The 25,947-nt window shown below is 39.8% G+C and overlaps 1 protein-coding gene across 1 annotated transcript in view; it reads right to left on the reverse strand.

Annotated features, from left to right (window-relative positions):
• The window catches only part of LOC118841363 (cytochrome P450 2K1-like), a 32,732-nt gene extending 22,756 nt beyond the window's left edge, over window positions 1-9,976 (reverse strand). The window contains exons 1-5 of the mRNA XM_036748742.1: window positions 9,871-9,976; window positions 8,873-8,922; window positions 3,903-4,065; window positions 2,648-2,797; window positions 63-223 (exon numbers count right to left, since the gene is read on the reverse strand). Coding sequence (XP_036604637.1) covers window positions 63-223; window positions 2,648-2,797; window positions 3,903-4,065; window positions 8,873-8,922; window positions 9,871-9,976 — 630 coding nt within the window. The remainder of the gene's footprint in view (window positions 1-62; window positions 224-2,647; window positions 2,798-3,902; window positions 4,066-8,872; window positions 8,923-9,870) is intronic.
• Window positions 9,977-25,947: the final 15,971 nt, after the last annotated feature.

Here is a 25,947-nt window from a genome sequence, read left to right on the forward strand (position 1 = left end):
GAAACTGAGCAGCAGACAAGAACAGGGAGGGAAAAAAAGAATAAAAGAGAACACAAAGTTACCTCAACCATGGCAGAGCCACTTAGTTTGACATTGTCATCCAAGAGCTTCAGCATATACTGAAATTCGAAATCATCATATTCATATCTCTTGCCAAGAAGGATGGAGCAGATGATATTTGAACTAGCATGTTTCAAGATGATCGATGTGTCAAAAGGTTTACCTACATCCCAAAGCATTAAAGAGAAAAACAAAGATGCCATGATTGGAAGAATGACGTTACAAAATTTGAGAGTTGGAAGGGACGTTAGTGGCAACCAGTCCCCACTCTAACACACCCAACAAGTGATCCTCCAGTCCGCGTGGTCAGAACTGATGAATTAGTCACACCCCACCGTAGGTCATGGGTTTTAAACGGTTTCTCCAAAACTAAGGATGAATTTTCACTGATTTCTACCGCTTCATCACTACTGTCTCTACCACCTCTTGGTCCCCGGTGGCACACAATAGTGACACAGTCTGTCAAGGCTTGGGATAACGTATGTGATTATGTCTTCATGGCCATGAAGATCTCAATGAATTTCTTTTTCCGGTGGGATTATACTTGTGCCAGATCAGTACCAGGATTAAGGAATGAACCAAGGGTTGGGGACAGGGATCAGGCTCTAAGAGGTCAATACCAATATAAGCAATAGGGTAAGGGTCTGACAGAGAATTTCCTTGATTTGCTATACTTATTGTAATGTTGTGAAAGATAGAGTATCAGTTTATCAGTTTAGCCACATGTGTTTTCACGACCATTATGACTTTTAGAATATTTCAATAGGATAATATAATTATTTACCAAATATCCCCTAAACCCCTTTGAACTGAGAGTCAGAAGACCTGGGTTTGAGTCCTGGCCTTGCCTCTCACTAAATGTATGACCTTGGGCAAGTCACTTTCCCTCTCCTGGCTCCAGTTTCCTCTTCTCTAAAATGAGTGGGTTGGACTCAATGATGTCAAGCTCGTATACAAATGGATCCCCGAGAGGCCATATGTGAACTTAGACAATCATATGTTAACATTTTATGTTGGATTGTATTTTTACTTTTTTTGTTAAACATTTCCCAATTATATTTTAATGTGGTTTGGGAGCCACTAGGGAGTTTTGCAGGTCCCTTGTAACCCAGGGCTGCAAGTTTCATATGTACGTTTCTCCCACTTCTGGCACTTTCTACCTTTTGGACCTTGGATTAGTCACTCAACTACTTTGAGCTGCCATCTCTTCATCACTAAAATGAACATTTGGAATGCTGTTCTCTTAGGTCTCTCCGAATTCTAGATCTATGATCTTATGACCTAACGTACACATATAGGGCCAAAGAATCTTCCCATACACCAATTTTTAACTATGCAAGAAGATTCTCCCCTAGCATTAGCTCAGTTCCCAGACTCTTAGCTCAGCTGGCTATGGCAGCAAGAGACCAAAATCTGAGTCTTGGCAGCATAGGTCATGTATTGGATTTTTATTGGCACTCTCCTGATTTGTATTATTAGAGAGGCAGCAAGGTATGGTAGAAAAACATAGAATTTGGAGACAAAGGACTCGGATCTCATCTCTGATACTTACTTGTATTACCTTGGGTAAATCAATTAACTGAGTCTCAGTTTCCTTATCTGTAAAATGGGTATGCCAACAGAACCATAACTAGTGTGGAGCTATCAGGGCTTTGCTCCAAGAGTGGAGAATTCAGAGTACGCCAAGCAATGGCACTCTCCTGGGGATGCTTCCTCTTCTGCTTTCATGGCCAAAGGGGCTTCAGGCCAGGGCACTTGTCCTCCATCCATATGAACTCTCTCATACCTCCTCAAGGACGTGTTTCAAGTGTTCTAGGTAATAATCTGGCATACCAACCTCCCAGGGTTGTTGTGAGGATCAAACAAAATGAAGGTGAAACCATTTTGAAGAGAGTCAAGTGCTTTATAAAGGTAAGGAATTGTCTTAATAATGATAACAGCTAACACTTATAGATCACCTATTACGTGCCTACAATAAATATTAGCTTATTTGATCCTCACAACAACCCTGGGGGCAGATGCTATGGTTAATACCACTTTTCAATTGAGGGAAGTGAGGTTAAGTAACTTACCCAAAATCACATAGCTGGTAAGTGTCTGTGGTCAAATTAGAACCCAAGACTTCCTGATTCCAGGCCTAGCACTCTATCTATTATTCTACCTATCTGCTTCTTACTAATGACTTATTCCAGTTCCTCATTGTAGTATGTAGATGATGTTGCATTCTCAAAGACTATGACAGCGGAGGACAACTCTAGGATGGTACCACCAACAACTAGAAAGGTTCTGAGAATTTGCTTGGCAACGTTCTCCGGTTTTGTGATCCAAGGACCATCCTAGTTATGTTCTCAGGAGATTGGACACGATGTGAAGATTTTTTTCCTAAGCACAATTTGAAAAGGCAGTATATGAAGCTATCATCTATGTTGGTGGAGGGCATCTCCCTGAGGTAGAAACTCGACCCTAAGAAAAGAGGTGCTATCATTTGGGAGTAGAGTTTGATATTGAAGGAAACCTGGTGCTGCCCTGCTCATTTGTCCAATGTATAGTTGCTATTCATTTCATCATCAGAGCCCCCAATACTAACCTTTGTGAGATCCAAAACACATAATAAGATAATGTAGTTCATCTTGAATCTTGAGTTCTATGAGGTTTTTTCCCATTCCAAAATCACGGAGATTACGTAAAGCAAATCTTCTCATTATTTTCCACGTTTCTCCATTACTAAAAACAATACCTAATAAAAAAGCATAACCAAGAGGTAGAATTATGCCCCCAAATGCAGCCCCTGATTCAGTCTCAATGCTTAATAAATCCCAACTACTTCTATGATCTAGGCTTCTAGAAGGCATTTCTATCGATGGAACAGAACTCAGGGAGTATTGATTCATTGTGGGGGGGAAGGGGTAGGAGTTGGAGTGGGAGAGAGTGTAAATTGTGGAGGGAAAAATGGAGAGCTAGAAGGTTGAAATTAGAAAAGGAAGTAGAGTAGCATAATGGAAAGAATACAAGATGATGAGTTACAGGACCTCAATCCTAGCCCTAGCTTTGAGACCTTAACCAAGTCACTCCACTTTCTCCCCTCCTCCTCAAATTTCCTCCCTTACAAAATGAAGGAGTTGGATGATCTCTGAGGTTCCTTCCAGCTCTAAATGATTACGACATTATTGCAAGTGAAGTTCACAGTGGGAAGATCTTGCAGTCATGATAAAATGTGCCCTTCACCACTGGAGACTCAAGAGAAACTCATATGACCCAGTGACAGAAATCTCACTTACCCTGAGGTTAAATGTCATCCTTCCACTCATTACGTATGTGACTATGGGAAAGTCACTTAATTTTTCTAAACATCACTTTCCTCATTTTTAAATGTCGGTATTAATATACTATTATGAGGAAACCAGTTTATAAACTGTGAATCCCCATAACCTATAGATCCATAGTGAGCTTTAAAGTGTTATGGTACAATTAAGAGTTGGTCTAGGTGACCTCTGAGATTCCTTTCAGTGAAAGAATTCATTGTTCTATGATTCTGTATTTTGAGAAGTTTGAAGCACAGGAAAAGTGAGGAAATTTTCTGAAAGTCACACAGGTAAGTGAGCTGGGGAACCTTTAACAAGGCAGTAGAATACTACTCTCTCTGTGTCTCTCTTTCTCTCTCTCTCCCTCTGTATACATACATATACACATACATGCATACATATACACTTATATATATATACATATATATGTGTATATATGTATATAAATAATACTCACACATATGTATGTATATATGAAAAAGTAGTTCCTTTTGAAAGGACCCAGAATATGGAAGGGGGGAAAAAAGAAATTTGAATTACCATGTCCTTCCCCTATCTTTTGAAATATCGGGATTTCCGGCCTGTTTTCAAACTCTTCACTGTGGTTTGACAAGGCTTCCTTTATGGCATCATAACCCACAAGTACCACTTTTTTCTTGGGACCCAGGTATACAGTGAACACCTGCCCATAAGTCTTGGATAGCTAAAATGTATATGGAGGATGAAAAAGATTAACAAAGAGCACAAGACACAGGACAAAACTGAGCAATTCATGGAGGGTTTTGCCGCCCTCCCACCTCCTTTTCCGATGATGTTTTTAGTATTATGATAACCTGTCTCCAGTGTTTCCCATTGGCTCAGCAGATATTACCTTCTATTTTCCCACAGGATCTCTCTCCTAAGGGATGTTCTTGTGACATAGTTTCCCAATGGAAATAGTCTTTTCAATAAGTTTCTCTGATAAAGGTCCCATTTCTGAAATATGTAAGGCATTGATTCAAATATATCAGAAAAAGAGCCATTCCCCCATCGACAAATGGTCAGGGGATATGAATAGGCAGTTCTCAGAGGAAGACATTTGAACTATCACTAGCCATACCAAAAAAAAAAAAAAAACCAAAAACTAACTGCTTCAAAGCACTAGTAAGTAGAGAGATGCAAATTTTGATTTGAGTATGAGTTTCCATCTCATACCAATCAGACTGGCAAATATAACCAAAAAAAAGGAAAATGACAAATGATTGAGAGATTGTAGGAATTCATGTATATTAAGATGCTGTTGGAGCTGTGGCTAATGTGGAAAACAATCTGGAACTATGACCTAAAAGTCACTAAACTGTATATACCCAATGATAGCAATACTAGGACTCTACCCAAAGAAAGATGAAAGGTACACATAAAGATATGTGTGTACACATATATAAAGTCCTTATAGCAGCTGTTTTTGTAGTAGCAAAGAACTAGAAACTCAAAAGATGCCTATCAGTCGGGGAATGACAGAACAAATTATAATATATGAATGTTACAGAATACTATCATGCTGTAAGAAATGAAGGGATGATTTCAGAGAAACCTGGGAAGACTTGTATGAGCTGATGCAGGGCGAAGAGAGCAGAACCAGAGAATAACAATGGCATTCTAAAAACAACCTTGAAAGATTTAAGAACTCTAATCAATGCAATGACCAACCATGATTTCAAGGGCCATTGATAAAGCATCACCTCCTGATAGAGAGGTGATAGATTCAAGATGCAGAATGAGAAATATAATTTTAGACATGACCAATGTGGGAATTTGTTTTCTTTGACTATGTATATTTGTTACAAGAGGCTTGTTTTGTTTGTTTTTCCCCCATTGGGGGCCATGGAAGAAGAGAAAATAAATGCTTGTTAATTGAAAAAAATAAAACAATCTTAAGAGGAAAAGAAAATTGTTTATGTGGTAAATATTCCATTTTGCCTATGTCCAAGTCAGTATGTGACACATGGAATATGTTCGATAAATGTACGTTGAATTGAAAGAAAAAAGATAGTGTCCCAATGATCTACCCTTCACCTTGTCTCCCATGAAAACAGACTCTTTGGAAATCTCCATGAATTGATTTGAACTGTCATCAATAGCAGATAATGGCTTAATGTGTTATTCGTCCGGATATATTTGCATTTTTCAGATGGAATAGTGGAGGATAATTCAATTTCCAAAGGAACAGAATCACTAACAGGAGAATTTCAGGCATCTGCAGTAAACCTGTGGGGGAAAGGCTTTTGGTAAGGGACACTTCCTAGTGCGCCTAAAGTTGAGCTCAGTCCCAAAGGGATGTGAAAAATGTCCTTTTGAAGTTCAAAAGTGATTTGCCTTGGCCCTATGCCCACCTGGGGATATAACCCTGGGACCCAGAGCTTTAACCAGGGCAAGGTGACAGGGGTATTATCCAAGGGCACGGACAATTAGAATATGCTGACAGCACATTTTTGGGATGTGATTTCTACATCATATATACACATATATGCACGTGCACACGCATGCACACACACATGCACATGTACGCACACACACGCCAGGTGAGCTCCCCTCTTCCTGGCCTTATCCTACAGGTTGGCAACCTTGTCCTACTTTATGCTTCCTCGGTGCCCCAACCACATCTGCCCATTCCTCCTATGGTAATAGCCAGAACCGCAGCAGCATAGAAACTCTTTTGGTGTCCCTACCCCAAGTAAGCTCACCACCTTTACCCTCATTCATATCCTGGCACAAAAATTCCTGGTTAGACCTCTGCTTGGCACCTGCTGTTGCTGCTGTTTGTCCTTTGTTCTTGAGGAGGACCATGACATCAGGGAGATGATGCCATGATATGCAGGTGAATTGGTTTTAAGTGAGGAAGGGCTGGGCAAAGTCACCAGCCTCACTTTCTCCTCCGGAGCCAGCTGGGTCCAGTGCCAGATACAGATCAGGACGACTGGAGATGGCCCAAGATGCAATGAGAGACCTTGGCCTTTTCAAGCTAAGGTCTAACAATTGTTTCTCCTTTGGCCGGGAACCCTGAGGGTTTTCCCTCCCTGATTTTTTTCTTGATGAGGATAGGTTCCTACACTAAAGATAAAGTATGACAACTTTTTTGTTCCTCTAAACAGTAAGGGCTCTAGAATCCACCCGTATCTTGTCTTGTTGGTTTCTAGGCTTCTCACCTTCCTTAATATCCCCATGCCTATGGATGATTAGAATAGTTAGGGTTGTAGTAGACAAGAAAACAAAAGGATGGGACAATCATCTTTTTAATAGCCCCTTTCAAGTGTATGCTCCTTCCAAGTGATGCTTCTGAACTTGTGTTCTGAACCTGAAAATTGTTTTTATACCAACAAGATTCATTCATTTTAGCCTTAATGATTTTTATGTTTTGGTTTTGGGGGACAATCAGGGTTAAGTGACTTACCCAGGGTCACACAAGCTAGTAAGTGTCAAATATCTGAGGGCAGATTTGAACTCAGGTCCTCGTAACTCCAGGGCTGGTGCGCTATCCATTATATCAGCTAGTTGTCCCTAGTCTTGATTTTTTATAGGTCATCATGATTCCTTTTTACCATTCAACTACTTGTGCTTTTTGTGAATTAATCCTCTACATAACGAGTTATAAAATATTTACCTTCGGGGCAGCTGGGTGGCGCAGTGAGTAGAGCACCAACCTTGGAGTCAGGAGGACTTGAGTTCAAATCCGACCTCAGACTCTTGACACATTTACTAGCTGTGTGACCTTGGGCAAGACACTTAACCCCAATTGCCCTGTCTTCCCCCCTGCAAATATATATACATATATATTTACCTTCCATATACCAAGAGGACTGTTCTGTGGTTTCTAGCACTCATTCCCTCCTCTCCTGCCTTTGTCTCCATCCTCCAGGAGACTAGCAAGCAAAGAAATAAACTGGCACATGAACAAAGGCCTCAAAAATCTAGAAAAGCAATTGAAGAAATGACTTTTTTGACCCTCATTTCTATTAGCAGCAGGGAAAAGAGGTAGAAAAACTACCTGCAAAAAAATAAATTAAATTAAATGAGGTTCTGAATCCAAGAAGTTCCAATTGAAGAAGTTTCTCTAAGCTTAAAGAAACCATGGCAAGTTAAGCATAAGCCTCCCCACCATGCAGTGGAAAGGGAACTTCCCTAGAAGGACAGGGAACTTAGTTCTGATTCTGGTCCTGCCCAATTAGTTTAACTAATTTTGAATCTAAGTAATTTGATGTTTGGTTTAGCATCAACTACTGCTGTAGTTTTCTGCGCAAGCAAAATGTATAAAAACTCATAGCTAAGAAAAACTCTATACCCCGTATCCTTTCTGAATCAATATTTCTTAACTATTGTTAATTGCCTGTACTATATAGCTATATCCTGCTTTAATTCTCTGTGTCATATATTTTAAAGAATGTTTTTATTTTTTTTTCTCAGTTACATGTAAAAACAATTTTTAACATTTGATTTTTTTTTATCATTGTTAAGTTCCAAATTCTGTCTCTTTCCCCTCCTTGAGTAGGTGAGCACTATAGATTATAAATGTGCTGTCATAAAAAACATGTTATCCATGTTGCAAAAGAGAACACAGACAAAAAACAAATACCCACACAAGAAAAATAAAGTAAAAAAAAAAAAAGAGGCTTCAATCTGCATTCAGACTCCATCAGTTTTTTCTCTAGAGTTGGATAGCATTTTTCATTACAAATTCCTCAGAATTGTCTTGTATCATTGTATTGCTGAGGACAGCTAAGTCATTCATTGTACAATATTGATTGTACATCGATCATTTTATATATATACATATATATATATATATGTAGATAGATAGATAGATAGATAGATAGATAGATAGATAATATAGCTGTTGCAGTGTACAATGATATCCTGACTCGGGTCACTTCATTTTGCATCAGTTCATGTACATCTTCCCAGGTTTTTCTTAAACCATCCTGCTCATCATTTCTTACATCACCATAGTATTCACAATCATATATCACAGCTTATTCAGCAATTCCCCAGTTGATGGGCATCCCCTCAATTTTCAATTCTTAGCCACCATAAAAAGAGCTGATAAAAATATTTTTGTACATACAGGTCATTTTACTTTTTCTTTGATCTCTTTGGGGTGCAGACCTAGTAGTGGTACTGCTGGACCAAAGGATATGCACAGTTTTACTGCCTTTTGGGCATAGTTCCAAATTATTCTCCAGAACTATTGGATCAGTCCACAAATTCACCAAGAGTGCATTAATTACCTACATCATTTGAAAGCAGATGTTTCTTAATTATGAGTGGATCTTTTCTGGTGTCCCGTTTAACCTTAGCCTTCTCTATCCTATCTTAAATACATCATACTTGAGAATATTAGCCCACCCACCCCCTATGGGCCCTCAAACACTGAAGGTACAGAAGCCAACTCACCAACTCACCAAATATGCACACTCCTAGGACTGCACCCTCATCGATCAATGTACCACCACCCCCTGACAAATACAAAACCCTACCTCTGTCAGGGATATGTACTGCTGGTTCAGATCCACCAAATTCAGGTTGCCTATGAGAGGCAGGGGAAGGGGTCCAGGAGGCAACTTGCTCTTGTATCTCTCAAGCAAAGTTATCAAATAAAAGATAGCCACCAAGCCCAATGCCCCATAGACCAAAGATGAGACAGTCAGACCCTGCAGCAAAACCTTGTATGCTGTCATCTTCCTTCAATTAGCTTTCCCTGCACGGTGGCATCTGGAGGTGGAGAGAGCCACCTTTATAGGAAGATCTTCACCCCTGCTGGAGGCATATTCAAATCCCCTTGGCTCTGGTGCCTTCAGCTGGTACATACATCCATGGCTTTGGAAAATGGCCAGCTGAAACATTTCCAATGCAGAAAGTGTGGATTACATGGATGTTTTTCAACTGGAGATGTAATTTCTTCATGTGTTTATTTCTTTAATCGTCAAGGTGACTGCCCACCAGGAAGCTAAATCTAATCTCATAAAAATTCAGTTGGAATCAAGTAGCAGGTTATGCAAAAGTGGGCATCAGGGGCAGGCGGAACAGAAACCACCAGTTACCCCCAAAGAAGAGATTTTTCCAGATGCTTGTGATGTGAAAGACAATTGATATTAACTATAATTTGCCCTATACCTCACCTGTACCCACTAGGATTGGCCGTGGCAACCCATAGACCTTCCCAAGGTATTGTCTAGCATATATGTTTGTACTGGAATAGTATTGTTTTGATTTTTCAAAGGGATTTTTCTTTTTAAGGTAGAAATGGCTGGAAAACCACTGGTCCAGAAAACTGAATCCTAAGTGGGGAATTAAAAGATAAGGATTCAATTTGTGACTTATTTAGTTACCCTCAGCAACTTGCTATTTCAATTGTTTTTCTGTCCGTGATCCTCCATTTCTAATAAAGGAGAGAAAACATCAACCTGGAGTCAGTCAGCTAAAATTCATTCGTCTTTCATTCCAAGTAATGATGATAATAACACCAATGACTTACCTTTCATTTCTTTCTCCACCCTGAGACTCTCTTCTCCATTGGTCTCCATATGGTCAGAACCTCCATTCTGAGGAAGGTCCCAAACCTTCCATGTTTCCCTGTCCATAGTTAGCTACTGTGTTTCATCTGCCTTCTCCCATTGGTGACTTCCTCCTAGAACCTCCATTCTGAGGAAGGTCCCAAACCTTCCATGTTTCCCTGTCCGTAGTTAGCTACTGTGCTTCATCTGCCTTCTCCCATTGGTGACTTCCTCCCAGAAACTCCATTTTGATAAATGGCCCAGAGCAACCATTCTGCATTCTCTGGATTTCATCACTAAGACCCTGTTGGTATCTGCCCCGCTTTTCAGTTTCCCTTTTTAATGGGTTGCCTTCCCCCAAGAGAAAGTAAGTACTTGGAGATCAGCGACTTCTTTCTTTTTGCTTGTAATCAATTTCCCAGCACTCGCTGCTGCTTTTATTGTTATAGGACCAACAACCTTACAGGGCTGTGCAGTGACTCGAGCATGAATCAGATTTAAGTGAGGCAGAGTTTCACAAAGTCTTCCTGACTCCAGGCCAGGCACTCTCTCCACTGTGCCACCTAGTTGCCCCTTGACCATCCCTACCAATGCCCCATTATCCTCATACTCCCCCATTAGGTCCTCTCCTGCTCCGGTATAAATTCCCAACCTACCCCTTTCTGAGTCTGGTGTCAGCCCCTCAGGACAGTCATCACCTGACTGCTCCCCAAGCATCCACAGCGGCAGCCCCAGGGGTTTGGCTGCCAAATTCCTTTCAGCACCCTAGGGCAGTAAATGTGAACCAGAGATCCATGTGGCACCTGCAAGTTTGTGTTTTGGGTTGGACAGAGTGAATTGCACAGTTGTACCTATGTAACAAGAATTAAGGGATAGTTTTTTACATGTAATTGGGGAAAAAATAAAATATTATTTTTTAAAAAAGAATTAAGGTATAAGGAGTATCTGATTCCCCACGTATAGTACAAAATGGAGGATAAAGAGATTAGATTCCCCTCTCTGTGGTCTCCCCCAGTCCACTCCCACTTCCTCCCCTGTAAATTTTGCATGGACTGGTCTCCTAGACAGACAACACAAGAATTCCAGGGGAGGTAGGTATAATAAGGAAAATTCAGGTGTGTACCAGAAGCCCACTCTATCTCTTGTACAGGTCTGGTTCAACAGGAGTTTGGGGTTGGTGGTGCTCCAGATTAGGAATCTCTCTGGGGGCAGCTAGGTGGTGCAGTGAGTAGAGCACCGGCCCTGGAGTCAGGAGGACCTGAGTTCAAATGTGACCTCAGACACTTGCCGCACGAGCTGTGTGACCTTGGGCAAGTCACTTAACCCCAATTGCCCTGCCTTTAAAAAAAAAAATATCTCTGCTTCTACTTACTGCTTGTCTTACTGAGCTGGTTTAGGAAGTCTAGAGCAGAGAACAGCCCAAGAGTTTGTGATTTCTACTCCCAGGATGGACATTGTTATTAACGCCCTGCTGTTTTCAGCCCCTCCCTACCCTTGCTGCTGGATGGCTCCGGTTTTCCTATCTCTCTCCTCCTCTCCATCTTCTGGCTTCCCTGGCTTCTTTCAAATGTCAGCTAAAATCCCACCTTCTACAAGAAGACTTTCCAGGTCCTTGCTAACGTCACTGGCTTCCCTCTAAGATGATCTCCAAACCTCTCCTGTATGTATCTTATTTGTACTTAGTCGTTTGTATGTTTCATGCGAATTGTTGCATATTTGCTTTAGAATGTGACCTCTTTGAAGGTAATAACTTTCTTTTGCCTCTCATTGTATCCCCGAGTGGAGACTTAATTTCAGATGGACTGTGGCCCCTCTCCACAATCCTTCCTCCAACATCTATTCACTTGGAGTAAAGGTCAGAGACCACTATTTTTTTTTTTTTTACAAAGTATAGACAGGGAGTAGCAGTAGCAGGGAGGAGAATAAAAGAATGAAAGGGAGATAATTTGTTAGTTACCTGCAGCCAGCAGGTACTGAACAAAAACTGATTTCCTAATTGTATTTCTTCTCCCCACCCCACTGCCCACGCCAGGAGGGTGAGATAGACCTCAGATGAATTTCTCGATTAGAGAGGTTGGTGTCTTTTCCCCACTGGGAATTAGAGCACTTGAGTTAGCTCATCAATCACTGCCCTTATCAGTGTAACAACCCATCCCATCTCTTTAAAGGAAAGAGCTGAGGTTGGGATTATTGTTCGTCCTTCATTCTGGAAGAGGACCAATGATGTCAGGAGGATGCCATGACTTGCAAGTGAATTGGATGTAAGTGAGGCAGAGCTGAGCAAAATCGTCAGCTTCACTCTCTCCTCCAGAGTCATCAGTCTCAGTGGCAAGACATAGGTCGGGCCAACTGGTGACAGCCCAGGAGTCAGGTAGCTCCATTTGAATCCCAATGGGCTTTTTCAAAACCTGGTTTTCCAGAACTTCATTTCAAGAAATCATAATGAAAACTACACAAGACAAAAGAGTTAATTGTCTCAGTATAAAAAAAGGTAGAATAAATAAGTAAGGAAGAAAGAAATCTAGCCCCCAAATCTCAAAATACCTTGCAAAGTATAAGTGATCAAAATTTATATTCCTTTGGACATAGTGTCCACATGTAAGACTGAAAGAGTCAAAACACCTGGGTACCTAGAATCTCCCATATAGTGCCAAGATGAAGGGTGCTTCACACACCCCAAACCTGACATCTTCCCTACTTCCTTTCCAGTGTCTTTCTCTCCACATTCTTTGCAAACAGTCCCAGATACTTCAGTCCCTGGGTTCTTAACCTGAGTTGGTGAGCTCATTTTCCTTTTTCATCTTTGGAAAAAAATATTTCAATATAATTGGCTTCCTCTGTAATTCTATGTATTTTATTGTGTGCACTTAAAAGCATTATTCTGAGATGGGAAACATCCACAGACTTCACCAGACTGCCAAATGGATCCATGACTCAGAAAAGGTTAAAAATCCCTACTTCAATTCCACAATGTCAGTGGCTGATAGATTTGGGGAAGACATCTCCATCTCCACGGTAATCACAGTGCAGGGGTGGGATCAGAGACTGAGATGTAGACCAGACCTTAGAAGACATTGGGTCCAATCCCCTCATTCTCCAGATAAAGAAACTGAAGCCCAGAGAGGTCAGGTGGCTTGACCCAGGATCATATAGCCAATAAGTGTCTGAAGTGGGATTTGAACTGAGGTCTTCCTGACTCTAAGTATGGTCATTTATAAATCAATAAATATTTGTATATTGGAGATGAGTGCACAGAAAATATGTTACTATTAAAGGTACACAATCAAAATTAATTTGGAGGCCACTGTTGTAAGAAAACAGAAAGGGTTCATAAGAAGGTAATCAGCTCAGCAGATTTGTTCCCCAATACTTTAAGACCTCTCCTAAGCTTATTCCCACCAGTGAACTGTCTGTTTCAAAAGCTGGTATACTCATCAGCAAAGTGCCTCCCTCCCTCAAATCAAGAAAATCAAACTGCCATTCGATGCCAATTTCATGACCAAGCATTGTCATTATAGACAAATCCCAGGCCTGACCAGATCTCAAATATTGTTGTCCCCTCCTTCTATTTAACATCCCATGATTCAGTTCCATGATAAAGGGTTAACCTTTGAATGTCTTGTGCTTTAGACATGCCTATCATCCAAGCAGGCCTTGCCATACTTTGGGAATTAAAAAAAAAAAAGGCGATCTCTGCTCTCCTCTCCTAACACCCCTCCCACCCTCTGAAGAACATGGTAAGGACATTTCTGAGACTAACTATTCTCCCTTACATAATTGGGGAGATTTAAAAGTGTGTTATGTGATTATTAACCAAGGGTTTCACTGGAAAGGAAAGTAGTATATGAGTGACATCATTGTGAAGACTTCCATTTACTGATTTAGAACCATCCAATATTAATGTCAGAAGAGACCTTGAAGATTACCTAAGGCAATTTCCTCATTTTTTCAGAGTCATTGATGTCAGAGGAAGGATTATTCTGTTTCTGAGGATGAGAAATCATGGATAGCCCTCCCAGGTGCCTGGGGATGAAAGGAGTTCACAAAATCAGAGAACTGAATGGTACCTTAGTGGCTATCTACTCCAACGTTTAGCTGACCAAGAATCCTCACTATAACATTCCCAAGGAAGAGTCACTCAGCTCTCACTTGAAGAATTCTAATGAGAAATTCAGTGAATCAAGATATTCCATCCCACTTTGGGGGAGCTCTCACTGAGGCTGGTGGATCTCTTGAGCAGAGGAGTTCTGAGCTTTCAAGGCGCTTTGCCGTGCCAACTGGATGCCTGCAATATGTCTGGCACTAATATGGCGAAGCCCCGGAGAGTAAGGAATTGCTAAGCTATCTAAGGGAAGACTAAGTGACCCTTATCAGAAGCAGGACAGATAAAAACTCCCCTGCTGACCAGTAAGGTGGGATCAGGCCCATGAGTGACCATTGCATTTCCAGCCTAGGCAAGAGAGGGAGACCCAATCTCAAAAAAACAAACAAAAACTAAAATGAAGTGAAAAGGAAAGGCAAACTATATATAATAAATATTAGGAGTTTCATATACTCTTTTCATGTTCTTCTTTGTACAGGAAAATACCCATTTTATTTGTAAGTTTGTTAAATTCAGAATGCTAAAAAGTGATTTTTTAAAATTTTTAAAAATTATTTTAAAAAATAATTTCCTTGAGGGCAAAGACTATTTCATTTGTTATTTTTGTCTTTGTATTTTCTAGTGCCTAGAAGAGTCACTAGTACATAGTCAGTCCCTTATAAATGCTTGTTGACTGACTTTTTGCTTGAATGTTGCTAGAAATGCCCATTGCATTAACATTAATTTCAATACTAATATTCACCAGTGAGGCTATATGGCTGTGAGTCTTTGAGCATTATGGTCTTTTGTTGTTGTTGTTGTGTTCTTTCAGTCATCTCTGACTCTTCATGACCCCATCTGGCAAAGAGTGGTTTGCCATTTTCTTCTTCAGCTCATTTTACAGATGAGGAAACTGAGGCAAACAGGGTGAAGTGACTTGCCCAGAGTCACACAGCTAGTGAGTGTCTGAGGCCAGATTTGAACTCAGGAAGATAAGTCTTCCTGATTCCAGGCCCAGCACTCTATCCACTGACCCATCTAGCAGTCCCTAATTATGATCTTAGAGGAACCAAAATTACATTGTTCCTCTCTTTGAGTTAACTATCCCAAAAAGGTAATGGAAAGCCTTATGGTATGAATAAACAGGTTTTCCCATATTACCAACAGTCATTGCTTTTAAGAAGCTCCATAGAAAAGACCACTAAGAACAAGAGGTAGTGGACTGACCTTATATTGAGCATGAGGGACAATGGATGGGCAGACCAAGTGTGATGTGAAATACTAAAAGAACCAAGAACCAGGGGGGTGGAGCCAAGATGGCCACATGAAAACAGCGTCTTACCAGAGCTCTCTCACAAGTTCTGTCAGATTCCTATAAAAAAGTGAATTTGAGCAGATTTGAAAGAGTTAGAAACCACAAGCAGTTTGAGTAAGGCAAATTTCCAAGCCAGGAGAGTCTGAAAGGCTGAAGGGACAAATCTGTAGGCTGGGAGAGCACCTGGCGTGCGGAGCTGCTCCAGACAGCACCAAAACGGAAGTGGCCAGAGAAACCAACGTGGGTGACAGCCTGGGAGAAGGCTGGGCGCCCAAAACTGGTGGAGATCCCCAGGCTTCCCAGCACAGGACAGCAGTCTGCGGAACCCACGAGAGGCAGCGCAAGGCCACAGGCTGTGAGACATCAACTCCTGAGGCTTGCAGCCCAAAGGTATGAAACACTTCTTCTTGAACTTCTGGGAGACATAATGGCCAGGTAAACAGCTCTAATCCCTCCCCGCCCGCACCCAGAGAATTCCTTGGGAAAAAACTCTGGAATAGAGGAGACAGAAGTGGGGCTTCAGTAGCTGAGTAGTGGGAGTTCCTGAGTCACAGAGGGGCAGAGTCAGCAGGGGTCAACACCAGGAGCCCAGATGCAATCTTGCTCCCCCAGGGGAAGTGCCAGACACCAGCTCAAACAACAAAAAGCTGAGACCATTGCTGAAGAGCAACAATGCTGGAGAGCAGCCCCAAGGGAAGAGACCTCAGGCAGCCAGACCCCTCCCTCACACCTCAGGAAACTGAAGGCTATAATCCACAAAGCCAATAACTAGGCTCAAAATCCCCAGAACAAGAAATCTGGGACAGAGATCCCTGAGCCCCAAAAGCAGAAATTTATTGTAAAGCCAGGAAAAGGCTAACCAACATGAAGAAGAACACAAAAAAACCAAGGACCATTGATTCTTTTTATGGAGACAGGCATGATCAAAATACCAATTTGGAAGAGGATAACAATGACACTATACCCTCATCTGATACCTCAAAAGGGAATGTGAACTGGTCTCAAGCCCAAAAAGCATTACTGGAAGAGTTAAAAGAGGATTTTAAAAACCAAATTTGGGAGGTAAAAGAAAAAATGGAAAAAAAATGGAAAAAAATCCACTGATGAAATCAAGTCCCTAAAGAATAAGATTGGCAAAATGACTATGGAGGCTATGGACAACCTGAGAGGTAAAATCAACCAATTGGAAAAGGAGACTCAAAAGCAAAATGAAGACAGTAACACATTAAAAATTAGAGTTGAGCAAGTGGAAGTTAGTGACTCTATGAGGCATCAAGAAGTACTAAAACAAAATGTAAAGAATGAAAAAATAGAAAAAAATGTGAAATATCTGATTGGGAAAACAGCTGACTTGGAAAATAGATCCAGGAGAGACAATTTAAGAATTATCGGTCTACCGGAAATCCACGATGAAAAAAAGAGCCTTGACAGTATCTTCGAAGAAATTATCAAATATAACTGCCCAGAGGTCCTAGAATGAGAGGGCAAAATAGTCATTGAAAGAATTCATCGATCACCCCCTGAAAGAGATCCCGAATTAAAAACACCAAGAAATATTATAACCGAATTTCAGAATTACAAAGTCAAGGAGAAAATACTACAAGCAGCCAAAAAGAAACAATTCAGATATCATGGAACTACAGTCATGATTACACAGGATCTCTCAGCTTCTACATTAAAAGACAGGAGAAATTGGAATATGATATTCCAAAGGGCAAAGGAGCTGGGACTACAACCAAGGCTCAATTACCCAGCAAAATTAAGCATAATTTTTCAGGCAAGAGATGGACATTCAAAGAAATAAGGGAATTCCAGACCTTCCTGATGAAAAGGCCAGAACTCAATGGAAAATTTGATCTTCAAATACAAAACTCAAGAGAGACATAAAAAGGTAAACAGGGGGAAAAACCCCCCACAAATCTTATTAATCAATAAGGGCAAATTATTTGCATCTTTATATAGGATTATATCATCTTATATATGTTATGTATATATACATATATATACACACTATATATATACATGTGTATGTATGTATGTATATACATATATATGCCAATCTTGAGAATGGTACAGCTATTATGACGATTAAAAGGGATACACATAGACTGTGAATGTCTGTATAAAATAACTGATATAAGGATAAAAACATAATTAAGAGATGTAAAGGGAGGGTTATGGGAGAAGAGGTAAGGAGGTAGTAGAAAAGGTTAATTACACCAAATGAAGAGGCACAAAAACACATTTTAGTAGAGGGAAAGAAGGGAGGGAGAAGAGCAGTATTTGAGTTGCACTGTCATCTAATCTGGTTCAAGAAGGGAATAACATACCCTGATAAGTACAGAATTCTAACTTGTCCTACAGGTAGTAGGAGGGGAAAGGGGGAAAAAAGGGAGGGAGTGGTCAGAAGGGAGGGGAGAAGTAGCAAGTGGAAAACGGTAAGATAAGGGAGAGGAATAAAGAGGGAGGGTAAACTGAGGTAAGCAATGGTCAAAAGCAAAACTTTGCTGAGGAGTGGAAGGGGAAAGAGAGAAACAAAAACATAAATGGGGGGAAATAGGATGGAGAAAAAGACACAGATAAAAATCATAACTGAATGTGAATGGCATGAACTCTCCCATAAAATGGAAGCAGATAGCAGAATGGATTAAAAACAATAATCCTACAATATGCTGTTTACAAGAAACACATTTGAAACAGGAGGATACACACAGGGTAAAGGTAAAAGACTGGAGTAAAATATATTGCATTCAGCTAAAGTAAAAAAAGCAGGTGTAGCAATCCTAATCTCAGACAAAGCAAAAGTAAAGATAGATTTAATTAAAAGAGATAAGGAAGGACACTACATCCTGCTAAAAGACACCATAAACAACGAAGCAATATCATTGTTTAACATATATGCACCAAGTGGTATGGCATGCAAATTCTTAAAGGAGAGGTTAAGGGAGTTACAGGAAGAAATACACAGCAAAACTATAATATTGGGAGACCTCAACCTCCCCCTTTCTGAACTTGATAAATCTAACCTCAAAATAAATAAGAAAGAGGTTAAGGAGGTGAACAGAATTTAGAAAACTGAATGGGGATAAAAAGGAATATACTTTCTTCTCAGCGGTACATGGCACATACTCAAAAATAGACCAAGGTATTAAAAACCTCACAATCCAGTGCAGAAAGGCAGAAGTAGTCAAAGCATACTTTTCAGATCATGATGCAATAAAAATTATTTGCAACAAAGAACCATGGAAAAATAAGCTAAAAATTAATTGGAAACTAAATAATCTAATTCTAAAGAATGAGTGGGCCAAAGAACAAATCAGAGAAACAATTAATAACTTCATTCAAGAGAATGACAATAATAAGACAACATACCAAAACTTATGGGATGCAGCAAAAGCAGTTCTTAGGGGAAGTTTTATATCTCTAAATGCTTACATGAATAAAATAGGGGAAAAGGAGATCAATTATTTGGGCATACAACTGAAAAAGTTAGAAAAAGAACAAATTGAAAATCCCCAATTAAATACCAAATTAGAAATACTGAAAATCAAAGGAGAGATTAATAAAATTGAAACCAAAAAAACTATTGAATTAATAAATAAAACAAAGAGCTGGTTTTATGAAAAAACCAATAAAATTGATAAACCTTTGGTCAATTTGATTAAAGAAAAGAAAGAAGAAAATCAAATTACCAGTATCAAAAATGAAAAGGGTGAGTTCACCTCTAATGAAGCAGAAATTGAAACAATAAATAGGAATTATTTTGCCCAATTGTATGCCCATAAATTTGACAACCTTAGAGATATGGATGAATATCTACAAAAACATAAATTTCCCAGGTTAACAGAAGAGGAAGTAAAAAAGAGGAAGTAAAAGAAAAACAACAACCCTATCTCAGAAAAAGAAATTGAGCAAGCCATCAATGAACTCCCTAGGGAAAAATCTCCAGGGCCAGATGGTTTTACATGTGAATTCTATCAAACATTTAAAGAACAATTAATTCCTATACTTTGTGGAGTACTTGGGAAAATAGGTGAAGAAGGAGTCCTACCAAATTCTTTTTATGACACAAATATGGTACTAATATCCAAACCAGGTAGAGTCAAAACAGAGAAAGAGAATTACAGGCCAATTTCCCTAATGAATATTGATGCAAAAATTTTAAATAAAATATTAGCAAAAAGAGTGCAGCAACTTATTACGAGAATAATACACTATGACCAGGTAGGGTTTATTCCAGGAATGCAAGGCTGGTTCAATATTAGGAAAACTATTGGCATAATTGACCAGATCAACAACAAAACTAGTAGAAACCATATGATCATCTCAATAGATGCAGAAAAAGCCTTTGACAAAATACAACACCCATTCCTATTAAAAACACTAGAAAGCATAGGAATAAATGGAGCCTTCCTTAAAATTATAAATAGCATCTACCTAAAACCATCAACAAGCATTATGTGTAATGGGGATAAGCTAGATGCATTCCCAATAAGATCAGGGGTGAAACAAGGATGTCCATTATCACCCCTACTATTCAATTTGGTACTAGAAACGTTAGCTGTAGCAATAAGAGAAGAAAAAGAAATTGAAGGAATTAGAATAGGCAAAGAAGCTAAATTATCACTTTTTGCAGATGATATGATGATTTACTTAGAGAATCCTAGAGAATCAAGTAAAAAACTACTTGAAATAATAAACAACTTTAGCAAAGTTGCAGGATATAAAGTAAACCCACATAAATCCTCAGCATTCCTATACATTACCAACAAAGCCCAACAGCAAGAGGTAGAAAGACAAATTCCATTCAAAGTTACTGTAGACACTATAAAATACTTTGGATTCTATGTGCCAAGACAAACCCAGGGCCTATATGAACATAATTATGAAACACTTTTCATGCTAATAAAGTCAGATCTAAATAAATGGAAAAATATCAGCTGCTCATGGTTAGGCAGAGCTAATATAATGAAAATGACAATTTTACCTAAATTAATCTATCTATTCAGTCCCATACCAATTGATCTACCAAAAAATTATTTTACAGAGCTGGATAAAATAATAACAAAATTCATCTGGAAGAACAAGAGGTCTAGAATATCTAGGGTATTAATGAAAAGAAATGCTAGAGAAGGTGGCCTAGCCATATCAGATATTAAACTATACTATAGAGCAGCAGTCATCAAAACTACCTGGTACTGGTTAAGAAACAGAGTTGTGGATCAGTGGAATAGAATAGGTACACAAGATGGAGAAGTCAATGATTATAGCAATCTACTCTTTGATAAACCCAAAGAGGCCAGTTTCTGGACTAAGAACTCACTATTTCACAAAAACTGCTGGAAAAAATGGAAAATGGTAGGGCAGAAACTGGGCATAGACCAATATCTTACACCATATACCAAAACAAAGTCAAAATGGGTTCATGATTTAGGAATAAAGGTTGATACTATAAGCAGTTTGGGAGAGCAAGGAATAGTTTACCTATCAGATTTATGGAAAAGAAAAGAATTCATGACCCAACAAGAGATAGAGAGCACTACAAAATGCAAAATGGGTAATTTTGATTATGTTAAATTGAAATGTTTTTGTACAAAAAAAGCCAATGCAACAAAGATTAGGAGGGAAGCAGAAAATTGGGAGAAAATATTTACAACTAGTGTCTCTGATAAAGGCCTCATTTCTAAAATATACAGGGAACTGAGCCAAACATATAGGAATACAAGTCATTTCCCAATTGAGAAATGGTCAAAGGATATGAACAGGCAGTTTTCAGAGGAAGAAATTAAAGATATCTATAGACATATGAAAAAATGCTCGAAATCACTACTGATTAGAGAAATGCAAATCAAAACAACTCTTAGATACCACATCTCTCCTGTCAGATTGGCTAAAATGACAAAACAGGAAAATGATAAATGCTGGAGAGGATGTGGGAATATTTGAACATTGTTACATTGCTGGTGGAGTTGTGAACTGATCCAGCCATCCTGGAGAGCAGTTTGGAACTATTCCCAAAGGGCTATAAAAATGTTCATACCCTTTGACCCAGCAATACCACTTCTAGGGTTGTATCCCAAAGAGATCACACAAGTGGGAAAAGGACCCATGTGTACAAAAACGTTTATAGTGGCTCTTTTTGTGGTAGCTAAGAATTGGAAATCAAAGGGATGCCCATCAATTGGGCAATGGCTGAACAAGCTGTGGTATATGAAGGTAATGGAATACTATTGTGCTATAAGAAATGGGGGTGATACAGATATAGTAAAGCCGTAGTAGTGAGCAACTACTAGGGGGCGCCTAGTAAAGCCGTAGTAGTGAGCGACTTCAAGGGGGCGCCTAGTAAAACCATAGTAGTGAGCGACTCCTAGGGGGTGCCTAGTAAAGCCGTAGTAGTGAACGACTCCTAGGGGGCGCCTAGTAAAGCCGTAGTAGTGAGCGACTCCTAGGGGGCACGACATAATGCTGAGTGAGCGGAGCAGAGCCAGAACATTATACACAACCACAGATATATGGATTCTGTGATGACTAAACCTGATAGGCTTTGCTCTTCTCAGCAATACAAGGTGCAAAGATAACTCCAAAGGACTCACAATGGAGAATGCTATCTACATCCAGAGAAAGAACTATGAAGTATGAATGCAGATTGAGGCACACTTCATGCTTGCCTTTTTCCCCCCTTTTTTGTCTCTTTTGTTTTTGTTTTTGGGTTTTTTTTTTTTGGTTCTGTTTCTTCTTTCTCATGATTCATTCCATTGGTCATAATTCTTCTCCACAACTTGACTAGTGTGTAAATTAATTCAATGCAAAGTTATACATGGAAGCTATATGGGATTCCATGCCCTCTTGGGGAGGGAGGAGTGGGAGGGAGGGAAAAAAATCTGGAACTCAAAATTATGTAGAACCAAGTGTTGTAAACTAAAAATAAAAAAATAATTAATAATTAAAAAAAAGAACCAAGAACCAGGAGGAAGGCTTCCAGGGCTTTGGACGGATACTCCACAAAGTATTTATGGAAAGAAATCAGTATCACACGGGATGAAAAGGCACAGAGGGGCTGTGACCTTTGTGGGTATGTATGTATTCCTATGGACAGACAGTTAGAAGCCCTGTCTGCTGATTTGTGTTATTTGCTCTGTATATGTGATTTTTGCTTGTAATTTCTGTTTGTGTTTTCTCTGAAGTTCAGGCTGCTGACTTTTTCCCCTCAACTAAGTGGATGATGCATGTTTAATTAAAGTGAGATTGTAAACCCCTTAAAGTTGCTTTCCTTAGAAAATCAGACCAAAGAACCTCTGCTAGGAGCCCTCCTGTGTGCTGGTTTTATTGACCTTGCATCTCCACAGCAGCTGCTAGAAATGTTGTTATGCATACATACATATTTACATCCCTTTCCTCATAGTTCTAGTCCCATATTTTCAACTGCCTGATGGACATATCTGCCTGGATGCTCTGTTGGCACAGCAAGCCCAATATCTACTAAATAGAGGCAGTGTGAAGTGCTGGATGTAGTGTGAAGATGACCTGGATTTCAATCCTGCCTCAGATTTCTACTGTGTAATTGTGGGCAAATGAAATAGGTGCTATCATTATCCTCACTTTATAGATGAAGAAACAGAATCATGTAAGGCATTTAACCTCTGTGGGCTTCAGTTTCCTCAACTGTAAAGTGAATGGTTGGACTTGATGGCACCCAAAGTCCCTTCCTAAATCTGTAATCCTGTGAACTCATTACCTTCCCTCCAGAACTTGCCCCTCCCCACCTCCTCTGAACACCTCTACTTCTGCTGAGGGAACCATGATTATTCTGGTCACACAAGCTCAGAACCTCCAAGTCACCTTGGACATGTCCCTCTCCCTCAACCCTAGAATCTAATCAGACACTAAGTCCTTTTGATTTTATTTTAGAAATGTCTCCTATTTCCTTTCTTGTCCCTTCTGTCTTTTTTCACTAATTTATTGTCTCTTTTTTCACTCTTTTCACTAGCTCCCTTTATTATCTCTTCTTGGTTAGCCTATTGTAACAGTTTCCCAAGCAGCCTACCTATTTCTAGTCTATCCCTTCCCCAATTCACCCTTCTTACTGCTTCCTTCGTTGAAGGAATATTAAAATATTCCTAATATACTAATCAAATATGCTAATCAAATCCCTCTAGTCCTAGAATCATAGCACGTCAGTGTTGGAATAGACCTCAGAGGGCTAACCAGTCTTTCATTCATTTTTCAGCTGTGTCTGACTCTTTGTGACTTTATGTGGGGTTTTGTTGGCAGAGATACTGGCATGGTTTAGCCATTTCTTTCTCCAGCTCATTTTACAAATGAGGAAACTGAGGCAAACAGGGTTAAGTGACTTGCCCAGAGTCACACAGCTAGTAGAAGTCAGGCCAGGTTTGAACTCGGGTCTTCCTGACTCTAGACCCAGCACTCTATTCATTGCACCACCTAGCTGCCCTCTTCTTGGTTAGCTTACTGTAATAGCTTCCCAAGTAACCTACCTATTTCTAGTCTATCCCTTCCCCAATCCATCCTTCTCACTGCCTCCTTCAAAGTCTTCCTAATGTTCTAATCTGATGCCACAACTTCTAGAATCATAGCACCTCGGAATTGGAATAGACCTCAGAGGGCTAACCAGTCTAGCCTGTATATAAAAACAAATCCCATGTATTAAAAAAACTTCAGGGAAATCCCATTGCCTGATGAATAAAGTAGAAATGTCTTGGCATTCAAGGCCCTCCACAATATGACTCCAGCCTCTCTTTCTACACTGATCTCGTGCTATACTACATTCTAGCCAAACAGGTTGATTACACTTGGAGTTGGAAGGACTAGGTTCCTCTCCCAGCTCTGCAATCTCTATGATCGAATCACTTAACCTCCCTGGGCTTCCCTTTCCTCATCTGTAAAATAAAGGGGTTGAACTAGATAAGGTCCCTCTGAGGGCCCATCCAACTGTTAATCTATATCCTTATGGTACCAAAATTGCAGGTATTCATTTCTATATGATTTTGCCTGTTCAGTCTTATGGAAGTGACTAATTTACGATCTAAATACATGTATTTTATCTATTTCTACCCTTTTCCCCCAAAATTCCCAAAACATGTTATACCAAATTTGACTAATCCAGTTTGAAAAAATTAGGGATTGGGTTCCAATTGTCTGTAGCCCATCTCTTCTGTAGAACTAGCTTCTGTAGAACTCTTTGACAATGAATCTGGATAGCTTTTGACATTCTCCTTTCTTCCTCTGTTCTCTGGCTTTTGTATCTCAGTATTTATGATGACTAGAGTCCAGCTAAGATGAGGATATATATTTCCTTGCCTCCCTAACTCTTTCAGGACCTGTCACTCATAACCTGTAATTTTAAAAGTAAAATAAGTCTCTTTAAAGAATTTTTTTTCTCTTAAGGAGTAAAAATCAGAGAAATAAATCATGCATTTTACAGCCCTAGCCTGACACCACAGTAACAGGCATTTGCAATCATGGTTCTACCTGGTGGTGCATGGATATGACTGTAAGAAAAACAAATGGGATAGGAAAATGGCCATTTATCATAACCTCCTGCCCTGTACGCTGCAGTGTGATCATTATGGGCCTGATGTAGCTGAAAATACCAAGAGCCTCCAGGGCCAGGCAGACTTTTGAAGCCCATAAATTCAGGACTTTGTAATAGGCTGATCTATTTACCAGAAATGCCAGCCTCTTCCAGAAGCCTATGCTGCTTTGCTGAGTATCACCTGAGGCCATGAAAGGAGACATTAGGCTTTTGAGCTGTCCATTCAGTTTTGTGGCCTTCTGGGTGATTTTAGGCCACATCCCAAGGCATCACATTTCGAAAAAACAAAACGATGCACGTGACTCAAAGTACTCTCATCGAGCTGCCACAATTCTGCTTGAAGAATCACGGGGCCGGAAGGGATTTTGGAGATCATTTATTTCAACCCTTTCACTTTCCAGAGGAAGAAACCAAGATCCAAAGAAGGTAAACAACTTTGCCAAAGATCACAGAGTAAGTTGGTAGCAGGACCGACCTGCTTGTCCTTTCTTTCTAGCTCAGAATTCTTATCCATAACACCGTGAGGCCTCCACAGAAGCTTGGAGAAAGACAACTTAGCCTTTAGGAGAAAGAGGCTGAGACAGAAGAAGGGTTCAAGAAACAGGTATACAGGCTGAGGTTGGGAATAACTCCTGATATATTACTGGGAATTCTGCAGTCCAAGATAGAAGCAAGCAGTTTAGAGCAAAAGAGAAACAGGAGACTCCTGTTTAGTTTGTATTGGGCTTCAATGATGTATATTCCATGAAATTTGCCTTTAAAACACAACACGTGTTATTTCATGTCAGTGCTCTGCAGGTGGTAAGCAGACCAGCCTGGTTCCCTTCCTGATGTTCTTTCTAATTCTGTTTCCATTTCTAACTCTAACCTTTATTCTTTGCAAACTGACATTAGTTAAATCGGGAACTTAAAGGGGGTGGCTCTGCTGTCAAAGCGAAGTAAATAAATGATCAAATCACCCAATAATTGTAGGTTCCCCCAAGCAGTCCATGATTTGGGTCCAAATTACCCAAAGAAGGCATCTGGGCTTTCTTGATCCATCAACTAACTGCTCAGCCCTCCATTCGCTTGGTCATTGTAGGCTGATCTTTTATATTAACAACTAAAAG

This window comes from Trichosurus vulpecula, chromosome 1 (assembly GCF_011100635.1).
Source record: "Trichosurus vulpecula isolate mTriVul1 chromosome 1, mTriVul1.pri, whole genome shotgun sequence".
In the NCBI taxonomy this organism is placed as follows: domain Eukaryota; kingdom Metazoa; phylum Chordata; class Mammalia; order Diprotodontia; family Phalangeridae; genus Trichosurus; species Trichosurus vulpecula.